The 17,707-nt window shown below is 39.1% G+C and overlaps 1 protein-coding gene across 2 annotated transcripts in view; it reads left to right on the forward strand.

The window, feature by feature from the left end:
- The window catches only part of KDM4C (lysine demethylase 4C), a 286,073-nt gene that overhangs the window by 131,518 nt on the left and 136,848 nt on the right, over positions 1 to 17,707 (forward strand). For both annotated transcript variants that reach the window (XM_032206225.1, XM_032206226.1), the window contains exon 9: positions 15,203 to 15,393. In XM_032206225.1, the coding sequence (XP_032062116.1) occupies positions 15,203 to 15,393 (191 nt within the window). The remainder of the gene's footprint in view (positions 1 to 15,202; positions 15,394 to 17,707) is intronic.

Consider the following 17,707-nt stretch of genomic DNA (forward strand, 5'->3'; position numbering starts at 1 on the left):
TGTTAACACAACTTCAATCTCAGCCATATTGTTTCAAGTGGAAAAAAAAAAATGTTCTGAAATGTTCTGTTTATGGAGGATGCCCTGATTGTCCTTGAAAAGAAGACTTTAAACTTATTTTTTTTAAACTTTAAAGTAATAAGGTAGGGGGAAAAGGAAAACATTGTATAAAAGCCTTCTAAGATATTGGTGTAAGACAATTACTGAACAGGTTATATTTGGAAGCAGGTATCAATGTTCCTGTGCCTGAGGGGAAATTTCAAACAAATTTAAGATTCTAAATTGTTTTCTTACAGTGCTGCTTCACAGTTTGCAAGGATAAGTGGGCTAGAAGTGTGCCTGCTGGATGAATTCCCTAAAAGATAAGAAATTTTGTTTTTGCAGGATCAAAGCTGTTTGTTAGAAATGAAGGTTTTAGTACTTAAATGCAATATCTATCTATCTATATAATAAAATTCTCATCCGGAAGCAATTTATTTATTTATTTATTTATTTGTAATCAGATTGTAAGTTGTTTCATGTTCTGGCAATATTACTTCAAGAATTTCAAGTGGCAAGAGAAATGTATTAATTAGAAGATACTAGGCAACCTTGTTTATGACATGCCATTGTTAAATCAGATTTTTGTTATTGCTACGGTGTTTGAGTTGTTAGAGCCCAATAAATAGAACAGAACCACTAAAAATACCATATTCATCAGACTTTTAATACCTGAAAACTTTGTCATCTGTCCTTACTTGAAAGCTGCGCAATGCAATGCCACGAAGTATGAATTTTTGTGTGCCAGATTAAACTGAAGCTGTAGCCACAAATAATACCTTCTTACTTAGTAATTCTGTTTCTGTTTGATGTATAACAAATCCTTCTTGCATAGTTGATCAACCAAAATATTCTTCTCTTATTCTTTAACTCGTGGTAGCGCTGAAAGGAAGTTTTCATGACATTGAAAAACTAATACTGAGAACAAATTAATGATGAGTAGTGAGCTAGAAAGATCATTGCCTGCGTATCTAATCATTGATTAGGTTTAGACTTCTAGTAGGGATTTTTGTGGAAAAATGCTCATATGGCATGTAGAGATGCTAAAACCAACGCAAATACAACCTAGAAGTTACTTAGGACACCATTTAATGCACAATTAATTCAGCCATTAACTCTTCTGACTTTAAAAGATTTGAAGGTAGCTAGCTGTTTGCAATGATGCTTAAAGGACAATTCTTTAAGGCTACACTGCATGTATAGAGGTTTGTTCTAATTGGATGCTTTTTGTTTGCATTGTTTCTGACAGGATTTCTTTTTATTTTTGCTTTTTTTCTTTTAATCACAATAGTCACAATGCTCTATTGTTTAATTGGTATGGATGTAAACAATGATAGAATGAAGGATATCTACTATTTTTTTCCTTAGCAGCTTTTATTAAGAGGTAAGCTACATAGATAACAGATCACTGGAAATTATTTGAATTTTATTTTACTACCTATTCCAATACATGGTAGGATCATATCATTATCTTTTTTCATTAATGTTTTTGTGCCCTCTTTTCTTTCTGCTCTCTCTGATAGAATTGGGATTGTTATGGAGAGCATTGAAATAAATGTGTTTTTAAGACACATGGGAAAATCATTCTCTTTTCCTCTCTTCAGTTTAGAAATAAAATACACCATTTGGAGCTGGGAACTGAAAATAAAATATATTCAAGTCTCAGTTCTAACTGTGGCTTGCCATGTGACCTTGACAAACAAGCCTGTCTGTATTCTGGTTTATTTTTTTATTGTCAGGAAGAAACATTAATATTTGCAAAGCATTCTGGAATTGCTGGATGGTGCGTGGAATTGCAGATTTCTTCATTATCTTTTGGAAGGCATATAGGTTTGCTAAATATTGTTCTGCTGTGCAGGAGTACAAATTATTTTTTTTCCTTTTTTTTTTTTTTTAGACATAAACTCAATTTAAGAATCATATTGGCTAAAAAAATGATTCAGTAGATTGGCAGTCTAGAGTAAATCTGTGTTAGGTGTTAATTCTTGTAGTTCTTATTTTCTCTGATAAGAGAGAGCAGTTATTGATATATAAATGAATCAGTGTTTTACTCAGCCTGCTATTTGACTCAGCATTTACAGATGCTGCAAAACGTATGTCTAACAGATTTGAGGAATCTAATCTTGAAAAACAGAGCCAAGCTATCGCAGCTATTTATTATTTACCTTAGAGAAACTTAATGAATATAATGGTGCTTTACATGCTTCATGTCAGACATGACCACAGCTATTCTCTCTAATAGGAATTTCATTGCTGTCTTCTCCTTCCTCCTGGCAGAAATCACTATGTACTGTGATTTAACAGTAATTAATTTGCTGTTTTAAACATCTCTTAATACAGTATTCTAGATACTAATAGGTGAAATCTGAGAAGACGTATCTTTATTATGACATGTTAGAACATCTTTAAAATGTTTAGGTAAAAGTTGCTTTCTAAACTTAAAAAAATACACGTTTTTATTAATATAAGAGAGAGTCATCTACCCTATTTTTTTGTGTTGTGCTTCAGAAGCAACATTGTTGAATGTCGAAAAGTGTTAAGGCTTTAGATGAGTCTTTGCATTTAATTTTCAATGTGATCTGCCTGTGAACGTTGTCAGATGTACATGCAACTATAATTATTCATAGTGGCAGGTAGTTCTGGAGCTCTGTAAAATTTGAATTGCTGTTAAAAATACTCATCTGTTTATATTACTGTGTATCTTCAAATATTGTCAAATCTTAAAATGATTTAAAAAAAATAATCTGAAATTCCAGACAAAATTTGACTTACTGGAACAACTAGTCATATACATAATAGTCATATACGGATATATTAATTGTGTTAGGAAATGGTCTTAAACCATCCAGTGGAGGTAACAGTTTATTTTAGCCAATAAACAGCCCCCTAGGATAGCAGGAAAAGTTATTATTATTCCCTGGCTTGTATACTAATGTCAGGTGCATATATGTGTCAGTCTTCTCAGACCTCCCTCAAATATGCAATATGTGGAGTACTAATCTGAGTGTTTCCCCAGGTGGAATTGATAAAGAATCAATTTTCTTTAGAGTTTATTGGGAATAGAGCACTTAATTACTAGATTTACTATTTTACTGACTTCTTACATACAGTGTGTTATGACTCTTGCTTTGCTGTAACTACAGAGCTAAGGATATAGAATCACAGAATCAGAGGGGAGGGACACCTCCCACCAGACCAGGTTGCTCAAAGTGAGGAATTTGGTCTTAATATCTAATCTAAATCTACCTTTTTTTTTTTTAGTTTAAAGCCGTTATTCCTTGTCCTATCACTGTACTCCCTGACAAAGAGTCCTTCTCCTTCTTTCTTGTAGTATATGTATATATATAATATATATCTAAGTGTTAAGAATTTCTGTGCATGGGTCATTTGGGTATTCCTTTTTTATACATGATAGTAGTAAATTTTCTGAACATAAATTCATGATAATGGATTGCCCAGAGAAATTGTGGACATCCCATACCTGGAGGTAGCCATGGCCAGGTTGGATGGGGCCCTGGACAACGTGATCTAGTGGGTGGCATCTTTGCCCCTGGCAGGGAGATTGGAACTGGTCTTTAAGGACCCTTCCAACCCAAACCATTCTGTGATTCTGTGATCATGTCTGTTCAAATTTGTATAATGAAGATTGGAAACAACATTGTAGTGCACCTGCTTTAGCTACCCCACAAATACAGTTTTTTGTTTATAATGCAATGTATAGTATGTAAATAATATTGCACGGACTGTGTTCATATGTAAAGAGGTATTTTGTATAATTCTGGTCTTCTACAGATATAAGCTAATTATTTGCAGTAATTTTTATCTTCAATGGGTCAGAATTCTTCCTGTTTAAAATACAGACATTGTGGGGTAGTTTAAGTTAGTGGTTAGTAGCCTTTATCTTCTGGATCTGAGGAAACATATTCCAAATGTAAAAGGAAAGGAAACAGTGCAGAGTAAGAGAAGGATGGTGTGAGGGCAGTGACACACAGCAGAGGGAGACTTCAGGCAAAGGGTTTCTGTAGGCGTTGGGAATGGACAGAGAAGTGAATCTTACAAAGAGAGGATAATAGTTTTGAAAATACAGAATAAAAAGCTAATGAGTAAATCTTCCAAGAGTGGAGTCAGGAAATATAGTAGTAAAGGATTTACATTAATAAGAAACACAAAGGTAGTATAGTTGTGGAAGCTTGATTGCATTTCCCCTATGTTTAAAAGAAAACAAAACACAACAGCAGAGAACCTTAAACAGGCATCATTCTGCTGTTTTAGTTGTACTTGAAAGGGTTGAACCTTGTTGGTAATGATGCTTAGTTTTCACTGCACCCAACATAACAGTACTGCAAGAATCCTTCTTTTGTCCCCAGAAAATTAGATAGGTGGGTGTAAAAACTCAAAAAGTAAGAATGCTGGCCTGTATGTTAATCTGTTGTTCTGGATGACAACTTGAAAGTAGAGTTACAGATAGCCTGTACAATTACTGAAGCTATAATTATATAAACCTCCTTCCCTCCTCTTTCTGTATGTAGAAATATCTTTGTCCTCACCTTACACCTATCTTCAGCAAGTGCCTCGGATCACAGGCTGGTGTTTAACTTCCCTTTGGAGTTTCATTGGTCATCTCATCTGCATGCCTAACTCATACTTTATTTAGTCATTTCTGGGTTATGAAAGCTAAGAAAGAGTATCATTAGAAGGGCAGTAGTGGCAGGTAAGACAAGCAAAAAGGAGGACTAGGAGGTGGTGAGGTGGGGCTTTTAAAAAGAGATAGGCTTCCTTCAGTGGTTTCCTGGCAGTCTTTCTGTTGTCAGGGCTTCAGTGGAATACTGATACTATGGAGGAAAACTGATGTATTTTTGCAATGGCTTCTGACACCAGTGGAATCAATTCTACGTTTTTTATATTTTTAATATTAGTTGGTTTTTGTGTGTGTGTGTAGGAATGTGTAGGTGGCATTATGTATAAGTGGAAAATAAATTGGAAATAGGAATCAAGAAAAAAGCATAGTTTGTAATGCACTGTTTAAATACTGAACTCTTTTTAAAATATTGCAGGTTGTTTACTAATGCATAAATGAATACAAATAATGATTTTATTAGAAATATTTTGTTCTCTTATTTACCTAAATCATCATGGAATGTATAAAAATAAACTTAGAGTAGTGATTTGAATTTGTATTTTTGTTGATGACTGGATGTGACACAGAACTGAGCATATTCCCTGTTACTTAACCAAGGATGGTTTGCTTTATCGCAGTTTGCACAGATGGCTAACTGATACCAATGGTTTCTGCAGTGGTGCCTAAAAGTTGCCAGAAGGTCGGTGTGAAAACATATCACCGACTGGTTCTACAGCACAGAACAATCGCTACTAGGATTTATTAAATGCAGTCTTCCAAACAAGCAATACCTGTCCAGCACTTGTTCTGCGTATACAGGTGGTCCACAGGAAGCAGCTCTAGTTGCAGCACCAGTAAACTGAAGTTTATCAAAATATCATTTATACGTTTTTTGGAACATTATTCATTTAAGGTACTGCAAGATGAGTAGCTTACAGGAGGTGAAAGAGTCTGTTAGAAGTGCAGCTGAAGTTGAGATGGGAAGATGAATATAAATTCAAGAAAATGTATCTAACAAATACATTGTTGCATATGTACCTTGAAGAAAGCTTTAATCATTATAAACACTTCAGAAAAGTATGTGAAAAAAATGTGATGCGAGAAATACCTCGATTAGACTATTTTCAGAGTATGTTTTTGGATTGGGATTTATATAGGATATAATGGTTACTTTCCTCATTCTGCTTATGTGTTAGTTTGTTACATGATTTGTAGATATCCATTCTCCTTTTATGAAGAAGAGAATTTTTCTTGATTTCTCTTGACTATTATTCTCAGAGGTGTTGTCCCCCCGGTATATAGAATAAGATTTTACCTACAGCATTCAAATTACAGCACTTTTTATATATATATCTGTATAGATCTATATCTATCTATCTATCTATCTATCTATATACTATGTGTATATATATATATATATACATGTGTGTATATGTATATATATAGATCTATATATCTATAGATCTATCTCTCTCTATATACAGATCTATCTATATCTATATATCTATATATAGATATGTATATTTTTTTTTCCTGAAAGGATTACACAAAGTAAAGGAATAAATCTAGCCTAAGAATGAGCTATTGTTCTTTAAATTAATACCTTGTGTGAATTTTAAATAAAGTAGATTTCAGTTGTAATGAAAATGACATTTTAATTAAGAAAATGCTACACTAAGTATGAAATGTTACAGTGCAATGTTCAACAACTTCCAGCTACTTAAGCTTAATGTGTTAAATATTATAACACACCTCACCTTCTAGTCAAATGATATAAATTGTCTATTTACTTTCTGCTGCAGTAAAATATAACCTCTACAGCATTAATATTTCACAGAATCACAGAATTTCTGGGTTGGAAGAGACCTCAAGATCATCGAGTCCAACCTCTGACCTAACGCTAGCAGTCCCCACTAAACCATATCCCTAAGCTCTACATCTAAACGTCTTTTAAAGACTTCCAGGGATGGTGACTCCACCACTTCCCTGGGCAGCCTGTTCCAGTGCCTCACAACCCTTTCAGTAAAGAAGTTCTTCCTAACATCTAACCTAAAACTCCCCTGGCTCAACTTAAGCCCATTCCCCCTCGTCCTGTCACCAGGCACGTGGGAGAACAGACCAACCCCCACCTCGCTACAGCCTCCCTTGAGGTACCTATAGACAGCGATAAGGTTGCCCCTGAGCCTCCTCTTCTCCAGGCTGAACAACCCCAGCTCCCTCAGCCGCTCCTCGTAGGACTTGTTCTCCAGGCCCCTCACCAGCTTTGTCGCCCTTCTCTGCACCCGCTCAAGCACTTCAATGTCCTTGTTGTAGCGAGGGGCCCAAAACTCAACACAGTACTCGGGGTGCGGCCTCACCAGAGCTGAGTACAGGGGGACGATCACCTCCCTAGCCCTGCTGGTCACACTGTTTCTGATACAAGCCAGGATGCTGTTGGCCTTCTTGGCCACCTGAACACACTGCTGGCTCATATTCAGCTGACTATCCACCATCACTCCCAGGTCCTTCTCTGCCAGGCAGCTCTCCAACCACTCATCTCCCAGCCTGTAGCTCTGCTTGGGGTTATTGCGCCCCAGGTGCAGGACCCGGCACTTGGCCTTGTTGAAATTCATGCAGTTGACCTCAGCCCATCGGTGCAGCCTATCCAGATCCTCCTGCAGAGCCTTCCTACCCTTGAGCAGATCGACACACGCACCTAACTTGTTGTCATCTGCGAACTTACTGAGGGTGCACTTGATGCCCTCGTCCAGATCATCGATGAAGATATTAAAGAGGACCGGCCCCAGCACCGAGCCCTGGGGGACGCCACTAGTGACTGGCCTCCAACTGGACTTGGCTCCATTCACCACGACTCTTTGGGCCCGGCTATCCAGCCAGTTTCTAACCCAACGAAGTGTGCGCCAGTCCAAGCCAAGAGCAGCCAGTTTCTTGAGGAGAATGCTGTGGGAAACAGTGTCAAAAGCCTTGCTGAAGTCAAGGTAGACCACATCCACAGCCTTTCCCTCATCCACCCAGCGCGTCACTTTGTCATAGACGGAGATCAGGTTCGTCAAGCAGGATCTGCCTTTCATAAACCCATGCTGACTAGGCCTGATCGCCTGCTTGCCCTGCAAGTGCTGCGTGATGACTCTCAGGAGGATCTGCTCCATGAGCTTCCCTGGCACTGAGGTCAAACTGACACGCCTGTAGTTTCCTGGGTCTGCCCTCCGGCCCTTCTTGTAGGTGGGCGTCACATTTGCTAGCCGCCAGTCAACTGGGACCTCCCCCAATTGCCAGGACTGCTGATAAATGATGGACAGTGGCTTGGCCAGCTCCTCTGCCAGTTCTCTCAGTACCCTTGGGTGGATCCCATCTGGCTCCATCGACTTGTGCACATCCAAGTGCCGTAGCAGGTCACCAACCAGTTCATCATGGATAGTGAGGGCCACATCCTGCTCCCCATCCCCTTCCACCAGCTCAGGGTACTGAGTATCTAGAGAACAACCGGTATTGCCACTAAAGACTGAGGCAAAGAAGGCATTGAGCACCTCCGCCTTTTCCTCATCTCTTGTAACTAAGTTTCCCCCCGCATCCAGTAAAGGATGGAGATTCTCCTTAGTCCTTCTTTTTGTGTTGATGTATTTATAGAAACGTTTTTTGTTATCTTTAATGACAGTAGCCAGATTGAGCTCCAGATGAGCTTTGGCCTTCCTAATTTTGTCCCTGCACAGCCTCGCTACATCCTTATAGTCCTCCCTAGTGGCCTGCCCACTTTTCCAAAGATTATAAACCCTCTTTTTTCTCCTAAGATCAAGCCACAATTCTCTGTTGAGCCAGGCTGGTCTTCTTCCCCGCCAGCTCGTCTTTGGGCACATGGGGACAGACCATTCCTGCGCCATTAAGATTTCCCTCTTGAAGAGCGCCCAGCCTTCCTGGACCCCTCTGCCATTCAGAACCGCTTCCCAAGGGACTCCACCAACTAGAGTCCTGAGCAGCTCAAAGTCAGCCCTCCGAAAGTCCAATACAGCGGTTTTACTGGTCCCCTTCCTGGCCTCGCCAAGAATAGTGAACTCTACCATTTCGTGGTCACTCTGCCCAAGACAGCTCCCGACAATCACATCCTCCACCAGTCCTTCTCTGTTTGTGAAGAGAAGGTCTAGCGGGGCACCACCCCTGGTAGGTTCACTAACCAGCTGCGTCAGGAAGCTATCTTCCACACTTCTCCAGAAACCTCCTAGACTGCTTTCTCAGGGCTGTGTTGTGCTTCCAGGATATGTCAGGGGAGTTGAAGTCCTCCACGAGTACAAGAGCTGACGATTTCGCAACTTCTGTCAGCTGCCTGTAGAACTCCTCATCTGTCTCCTCATCCTGATTCGGCGGTCTATAGCAGACCCCGACCAGGACATTAGCCTTGTTGTCCCTGCCGATCCTAACCCAAAGGGACTTGACCTTGTCATTCCCAGCCTTGAGTTCTACAACCTCGAAAGACTCTCTAATATAGAGAGCCACACCACCACCCCTTCTGTGCTGCCTGTCCCTTCTAAAGAGCTTATAGCCAGGCATTGCAGTACTCCAGTCATGAGAGTGGTCCCACCACGTCTCCGTGATGGCAACCAAGTCGTAGCCTGCCTGCTGCACGATGGCTTCCAGCTCCTCCTGTTTGTTACCCATGCTGCGTGCATTGGTGTAGATGCACTTCAGCTGGGCCGTTGCCTTATCCTCCGGCCTTGCCATTGTTCCCCCCTGCACAGCCCCAACAATCCTAGCTTCAGCCCCATCCCCCTTCCTACCTAGTTTAAAGCCCTCTCAATGAGCCCTGCCAGCTCCTGGCCCAGGATCCTTTTTCCCCTGAAAGATAGGGACCCGTCTGCAGCCATCAGGCCAGGTGCTGAGTAAAGTGCCCCATGATCAAAAAAAACAAGATTTCTGTGTTGGCACCAGCCCTGGAGCCACGTGTTTAACAGGTGGGCTTTCCGTGTCCTCTCTGAACCCCTCCCTGCCACTGTAGGGATGGATGAAAACACCACCTGCACTCCCGCTCCATCCACTAACCGACCCAGCCCCCTAAAGTCTCGTTTGATAGCCTTCAGGCTTCTCTCTTCAATGTTGTCACTGCCCGCCTGGACTATCAAAAGAGGGTAATAGTCAGAGGGGCGTACCAGGTTGGGAAGCTTCCTGGCAACGTCCCTGACCCTGGCCCCAGGGAGGCAGCAGACGTCCCTACGGGTAGGGTCAGGCCGACAAATAGGGCCCTCTGTTCCCCTAAGAATAGAGTCTCCAACAACAATAACCCTCCTGTCTTTCTTGATGGAGGCAGTCCTGAGGCGCGGAGTCAACCTCCTCACCCCAGGCATCCTCCTGGGAACACTTGCTACCTCTTCCTCAGCTACTGGTCTGTCGAGCTCCAGGGCCTCAAACCTGTTGTGTAAGGGCACCTGGGAATGCGGGGCCGGAAGGGGAGAGCGTCGCCTGCGATGTCGAGCAGGGACCTGTCTCCATTCCTCCTCAACTCCCAGATCCCCTCCCTCTGCCCGGCTACAGGGCAGGGGGTCCACCCCCATTTGAGGAGTCTCACCTCGGTACCTCCCCTTGAGGCCCTGCAGGGAGTTACTCCACAAGTCTATCTCTCGCTCACACTCCCTGATGGCCCTCAACCTCTCCACCTCCTCCTTGAGCTCCGCCACCATGCGGACCAGGTCATCCACCTGCTCGCACCTCACGCACACAGTTTCTCTGCCTCCCGCCGATGGCAGCAACAGGCTCAGACACTCCTTGCATCCGGTGACCTGAACTGCGGCATTTTTTAACGGGTAGTCGGTCTGGGTGTGTACCGACTTCCTGGAGAGCGCACCGTATTTTTGATAGTTTAAAAAATCCCATGTGGTTCTGTTTGAGAGAGTTTAATATTAATGGAAGAGTATTAGACCCTTAAGATGTGTACTTGATTCTTGATGACATAAAATGTTTTAAGAGCTTTTTTTGAGGTACTAGTGTAGATGTTAGTAAGTCAAAATACTGCTGGTCAAAACACGAATCCTGCTATTATCTTAGTAAGAACAGTTAGGGGAAAAATCCCCCTATTTTAAAAGGTGTTTGATTCTGTGTTAAATATGCATAAAAATCTACAAGCTTGGTGTATTTATTTCAAATTGTCTGCATTAGAGCCCAAAATGAGAAGAACTTAATTTTTTAAATACAAAAGTTACTCTTTTTCCATTCACAAATAACATTTATTTGGAAAAAAAAAATACTTTGGCTGAGCATGTCTCTCCAAGGTAATTTACACTCATTACAAATATATATCGTGTCTGGTTATACCATTTAGTTACGGTGCTGATACATTTTTCTTCCAATTCAGTGTGTGCAGTTACTAATAAGAGTCATTTGAATTGCTTACCTCCAAGCTGTGTCTTTATGAGAGAATAAATAATAATAGTATTAATGATTATGTTGGAGATGTTAATTGTGAGGCCAAAAGACTGAGAGAGGATTCTGGTCCCTTAATTTCTCTGATTGTCATACTAATCTTTGATTGAAGAATATATATCAGACTGATTATACTGAATATAGAAAATAACTCCTTGCATTGAATAGAATGGGATCTGAACCAACATAACTGCATGTTACGTGCGTTTTTTGTGTAGTGAGCATACATTATCGGTGAATAATAGTGGATCTACAGGAAGGGCTGTGTTAGTTATACTGATGATCTCTCACTTCTATCAATGCATTTCAGTCTTGACCAGGATGTTCTAAACTTATTCATTTTGTCATTCTCTTGTGAATCTGCCACCAAACAGCTGCCAAATGATGGAGATAACTCCTATAGCACTTACACAGGTAGACAGTGGCCTGGGACAAATTACATTTGTGCACTTACTGGGGTGGATTATTGTTCTTTTTGTTATTTTACAGAAATAATGGCTTGTATTTTTTTTCTATTTTTTTCTGATTGTATGATTTTACTAGTCTAGCAACTTTGATTTCACATTTACTCTTAAAAATATTACATGTTCCTAAAATTGTCATCCGTTAATGTACTATAGTGAGTGTTTTAGTGGCATGTACCTGTGCCTATGTCCCTAGAGACTTCTCCATCAGAATGACATTTAGTTTTGCTTTGGAGAGAGAAGCTTTCACTCACCTTTTTGTCTCTGAAGCAGGAAGCCATGTAACTGTCAGCTCTAAGTCAGTCAAATGAGACATGAGAAAAGAATGTTGCCCCCTCAAGAAGAACCCAAGAAACACTCCTCCAAATTATTTATCAAAGCCACCGTTTTTTCTTTTTTTTTTTCTTTTTTTTTTTTTTTTTTTTTTCTCCTGACATAATTTAGGGAAAAATAGCAGAAATAGTTTTCAGATCATAACTGCTTTCACTGGGTAATATGATAATATGATACCTCCAAATATTTACAGCTTTTAGTGCCTAGAAGGTTGTTTTCTGTGTTTCCTGTATTTTCAGGCTAGCAATAGTAGAGTTGAGCATGATTGCCACTTCTCTTTAATTTTTTACTCAGAGGTATGTGTTTTTAGAAGTTTAAAAACTTCTATAAAAAATCAATGGTATTCCTAGTATCTGATTGCTCTTTTTAAATCACTTGAAGTAATACTGTTAGAAACTGGTGGAAATTAATCAAACCTTACTGAAAGACAGAAATTCTATGCGTCATTTGGACATAATTTATTTTAAGTCTTTTCATATGTTATTATCGTAGAATCATAGAATACATCATAGAATGTATTTTTTCTTGATGTTTTTTTTTTCTTTTGACTTAAACGATAGCTTTTTTTTTTTTTTCCAGACTGCGAGAAGCCTTGATGTCTAACAGCAAAACCAGTAATCCTTTTAATTTCTACTTAACAAAACATTTCTAATCTGTGTGTAGAAATTTTGTCTTGAAATTGAAAGGATTTTATGCGTAAATAAAGAGAAAACGGAGTATCTCTTGTCCTATGTTACAAATTCTATTTTTAAAAGTGAAAAATAATATAGTGGACTGTATCTGCATCTTTCCACTGTCCAGATATCTCAATTCCTTTCCTGTTACTGCTCATTGTGACTGATTATGGTACTTTATGAATGAGACTGTGTTTCAAATAATGTTAAGTCTTTTTGCAGAATGTGTGTATATGTACATGTATACAAGTTTTTTGAAAAAAGAATATTCTAGGCAGATACTCTTGGTTAAAAACTGTCATAAGATGCAGCTTCTTAAAGCTACAACTTCATTTTTTTTTCTTCTTTCTACTCATTCTTCCATTAGAGGGTAGTGTTAGGAAAAACTGTTGGCATTCGGATGAGTTACTACAGCCTTCTTGTTAGGTGAATGTAGGACTTAATTAACAGTAAAATTGTAAACATATGAATTAAATAAAATGTAATTTTAAACTGATGTCAGATTCTGCTAAAACCATGTCTATTGCAGTGGTAGTAACTCTGCCTTTACAGCAAAAATCAGGTTGCTGTGTAGTTCTGATATCTGTATGTAGTCAGAGGAGTTGAGAAAGTTTTCTTCTGACATCTTTTGAAGTAGGGTTTAGATGCTAGCTTTTGAGATTGGCACAGGGCTTCACAATAGTTGTGTGAGTCCCTACATACGTTACTGCAGTAGTGGTAAAATTCATTGGGACAGTGCTGTGATTTGTTCTGATTACCATAGTCAGGTAGGATATGATAGGAGATGTGTGGAATGAAGCTGTGATGGTAGCATCAAATATGGATATGGCATACCTCATCTCATTTTGTGCCCCTGGAGACTTTAGGCATCGTTGTTTGGAAACTCACTCCATTTTGAGTTCAAAATGTGGAGGAAACCATCCAGTGGAAAATGTCATACATAATAAACATCATTAATGCATATGTAATGAACATCATGTAAATTCAGAAATGTGCCATGGAACTATGCATTTAATAATAATAATAATAATAATAAAGTATTCCAAAGTCAGAAAGAAGAACGAAATTACCTTCTGAAGAAAGAAGACAATATCCCTTTGGCATAAGTTTCAAATAATGAAATAGTAAGTTTACTTGCACGCTTAAGATTAGAAGGTTGGTCAATAAAATTGTTCTACCTGGAGATTGGGCCTCATATGACGTTAAATAAAAAATAATTCCTTGTGGTGGCTGAAATTTGTTATTTTTACTGACTGTGTTTGCAGCAACTTTCCATGAAGTCATTACTGTATTATTTCAGTGCTGATCTAGCTTTTGCCTCCATGTTTTCCTACTTAACCTTTTTTTGAAGATACTGAAAATGAAGCAAGCAATTGAATAATTCTCAGATTCCTTGTGTACATTTTACTGCTTATACTTTCGGAGTGGAAGAAGGGTAGATTAGAAATGGTAGGAGGAAAGAGCGGGCAAAGGAATTTGCATCTAGCACACAGAAAGCAACCATTTTATCGAATGCTAGCATTCAGTCACAAGTGTTTCAATTTTTCTATGAGTAAACACCCTCCTTGTTTTATCACCCCTTTTAAACCAACTATGGCAGACATATGCATTTACCATTTTTTTGTATACACCTGTTTACCTGAAATAAAACATCATCTCAGTTTTGCCCCTTAACAGAGTCATTTAGCTAAAGCACTAAGTTTTTTAAACGTTTTTCCACTTAAGAATCTCTTTTTTTAGCCAGTCAATTTGCTTTTAATCTGAATAGTTTAGCTACCACAGGCATATTGTTTTATTTATTGCAGTCTCCTAATAAGCAGGTATTTTGGAGTATTAGGTACAGTAACTTTAGTTTTAAAGTCATCTGTTAGCATTTACAGTATTTCCATGAAGAATCCTATGGATTTTCACAATCATTGTTCAGTGTTAACTCAGTTACTCTAGAATATGCCACTCATGTGCAGAATTTGTAAAGGAAAGCAGTATAAAAATAGTTTGGTCAGGGATGAAAACAAAGTTGATGATGGAAGTCCTGCATGAGATTTTAGGGTGGACATTGCACAGAAAGGCAGATTACAGGTTCATAACACTCCTCAGGGCTGTAAAACATAATGTTCCAAAGTGTCTACTCCCCTCTCTTGTTTGTCCTTTTCTCTTTGTAGGAAAACCTGAATAAAACTGAAACTTGGTATGGTACTTGTGTGCATTTCCTACTTGTCAAATTTCTTTCGATAAGAAGTATAAAAGTTAGAACTCTATAAATGCCTGCAAAGGCCTTTGGGACAGGTGGATACAACATGCATAATTTTAAGAAAATTATGATTCTGCTGAAGATACATGCAGTTCAACATATTATGCTTAAAATTATCAAGAACAGTTAATAGAAGAAATGCTATAATTTATTTTTGGTCTTAATTTTAAGAGTTAATAAAACAATGGAGTGTCCATAAGTACCTGTGTGGAATCCTGGAATGTCACATAAGTTGAGATAGCACCTTCTCTTGAACACTCCTTACCTGCAGAAGAAGTGAGGAAGATGGAAAAGAGAAAAGTTTTGATTAAAGTAAAGTTGGCTTTCACATGTGGGATTTTTATTCTGGATTTTCTTTACTGCAAACTGTGGCGCATTACATAACTTGTCACTTAAACATTCCTCTATTCTCTTGCAGTGCACGTGCAGGAAAGACATGGTAACAATATCCATGGACATTTTTGTGAAGAAGTTTCAACCAGACAGATACCAGCTGTGGAAACAAGGCAAAGATTTATATATCATAGATCATACAAAACCTACTCCTGAATCAACACCTGAAGTAAAGATCTGGCAGCAAAGAAGAAAGAAAAAGAAGCTTCCCAAGAGGTATTTGTTTCTTTATCCTTCATTTAGTTGTTTGCAATCTGAAGTCAGTTTCCTTTTTGTTTCCTCAGTGCTCCTTTCTCCAAATTCTATTTTAATTCATTTACTTAAAGTGTTTTGTTTTTTTTCTTTGTTAAGGTGGATGTGGGGACAAGTAAAGTCTTTCAGAGTAACTAAGTGAAAAGTTCATTTGTAGCTTACAAGTCATATACATAGCTGAAGTTAATGAGTATGGAGACCACCAAAATGCATTCCAGTGTGGTGTTTAGAATCCTTCTTTAGTAAAGACTATTACCGAAAATTTTTCAATGGATGGTTGCCATTGTTTCTAGTTACTTCTGCAAACAAAAGACAGAAGAGACGTCTTCTCACAGTTGGGATGGAGATTAAATTGGAAAAACATGTCATGAAGCTATGGCAGAATCCCAACAGCTGTGTTTAGTCTCTAGCATCAGCCTTAGTCCTCACTGCCATCTAGCTCCATGGAGATATCACTGCTTATTTGGCAGACTCACAGTGTAGCAGCCAAAACCCTTTTGCATCTACCACAGGCCAACGAGAGATCAGAATTTGGCATAAGGAGAGTCTCAATCCCAGTTATTTATGCTGACACCACTAACAAAAATAGGAGAATAAAGTTTCAGCTTGTCAGTTGAAGCTGTCAAATTCTATTAAAGCAGTTTCATAGCAGGATATGTTTCCTTCATGCGTGCATGATGTTTGTTTTTTTTTTTTTGTTTGTTTGTTTCTACATTGCACAAATTTTACTTGTGCACTATTGCTTTCATATTTTGATTTTACTTAACATGACCTCTATGGATTTTCTTTTTCATTATCTAACAAAAACCTACTTAGCTTCTAGCCTAGATTGTACTGTTTTATTGGTATCTAGTTTCTGGGGAGAGAGGCATGCTGGGTTAAAAATACTGTTTTTTAAGACCTCTTTCCTCCTTCAAATTGCTTTACAACATAATTACCTTTCTGTCTTGCTCTTAAACTGGGAATTCTTCATTTTCTTTGTGAATGAATGTGTTTCTTGAAGAAGACAGTAGGCTTGCATAAGAAGCAGTGTGGCCAGCAGGGCTAGGGAAGTGATTGTCCCCCTGTACTCGGCTCTGGTGAGGCCGCACCCCGAGTACTGTGTTGAGTTTTGGGCCCCTCGCTACAACAAGGACATTGAGGTGCTTGAGCGGGTGCAGAGAAGGGCAATGAAGATGGTGAGGGATCTGGAGAACAAGTCCTACGAGGAGCGGCTGAGGGAGCTGGGGTTGTTCAGCCTGGAGAAGAGGAAGCTCGGGGACAACCTTATTACACTCTATAGATACCTTAAAGGAAGCTGTAGCATGGTGGGGGTTGGTCTGTTCTCCCATGTGCCTGGTGACAGGATGAGGGGGAATGGACTAAAGTTGTGCCAGGGGTATTTTAGGTTGGATATTAGGAAGAACTTTTTTACTGAGGGGGTTGTTAGGCATTAGAATGGGCTGCCCAGGGAAGTGGTGGAGTCACCATCCCTGGAAGTCTTTAAAAGACGTTTAGATGTAGAGCTTAGTGATATGGTTTAGTGGGGACTGCTAGCGTTAGGTCAGAGGTTGGACTCGATGATCTTGACGTCTCTTCCAACCTAGACAATTCTGTGATTCTGTGAAAATCAAACTCTAAGGAAGAGAATCAGTTCCAGTTGTAGAGGAAAAACATAGTTGAAGACATTGGGTTTGTTCTGGGGTTTCTAATAATACATGTAATTTGTGGGATAGAATGAGTTCTTGAAGACATCTGGTGAAGAAGCTGGAACAGCCAGTTTCTTAATGCATGGATAGTACTAACTGAAACAGAGAGTGAGAGAGAGAAATTTTATTGATTAGGTAATTTCACTTGTAGTTAATTTCGCTGTACAGAGTAACTGCAAGTATACACTCCAATGCAATTTTAACTAAAAGACTAAAACAATGTATTGAAAGTTTTAGCTGGGAACACATGGTGTGATTTCATGCACTGAGCTGAGCTAATAAACACAATTCCCATACTTTTTAATTCTTCAGTTGGCTTTTATTCAGCCGTGGTAACAATGCATATTGTGAAGGGAAGATGAAATGTTTACTCAGCTTAATTTCTACTGTAATGTGTTGATTGGCAAGGGGCTTGGAACTAAGTGATCTATGAGGTCCCTTCCAACCCAAGCTATTCTATGATTCTATGATTGAAATTGTGATCATTTTGATTAGGAGGATAATGCAAGTTCCAAAAGAGGGAAAACAGAAGAAATACCATGTATGGGAATTTTCCTGAACATAGTGACATGCAGAGCTTAAGTTTGATG

The sequence above is a fragment of the Aythya fuligula genome, chromosome Z (genome assembly GCF_009819795.1).
Source record: "Aythya fuligula isolate bAytFul2 chromosome Z, bAytFul2.pri, whole genome shotgun sequence".
Lineage (NCBI taxonomy): Eukaryota > Metazoa > Chordata > Aves > Anseriformes > Anatidae > Aythya > Aythya fuligula.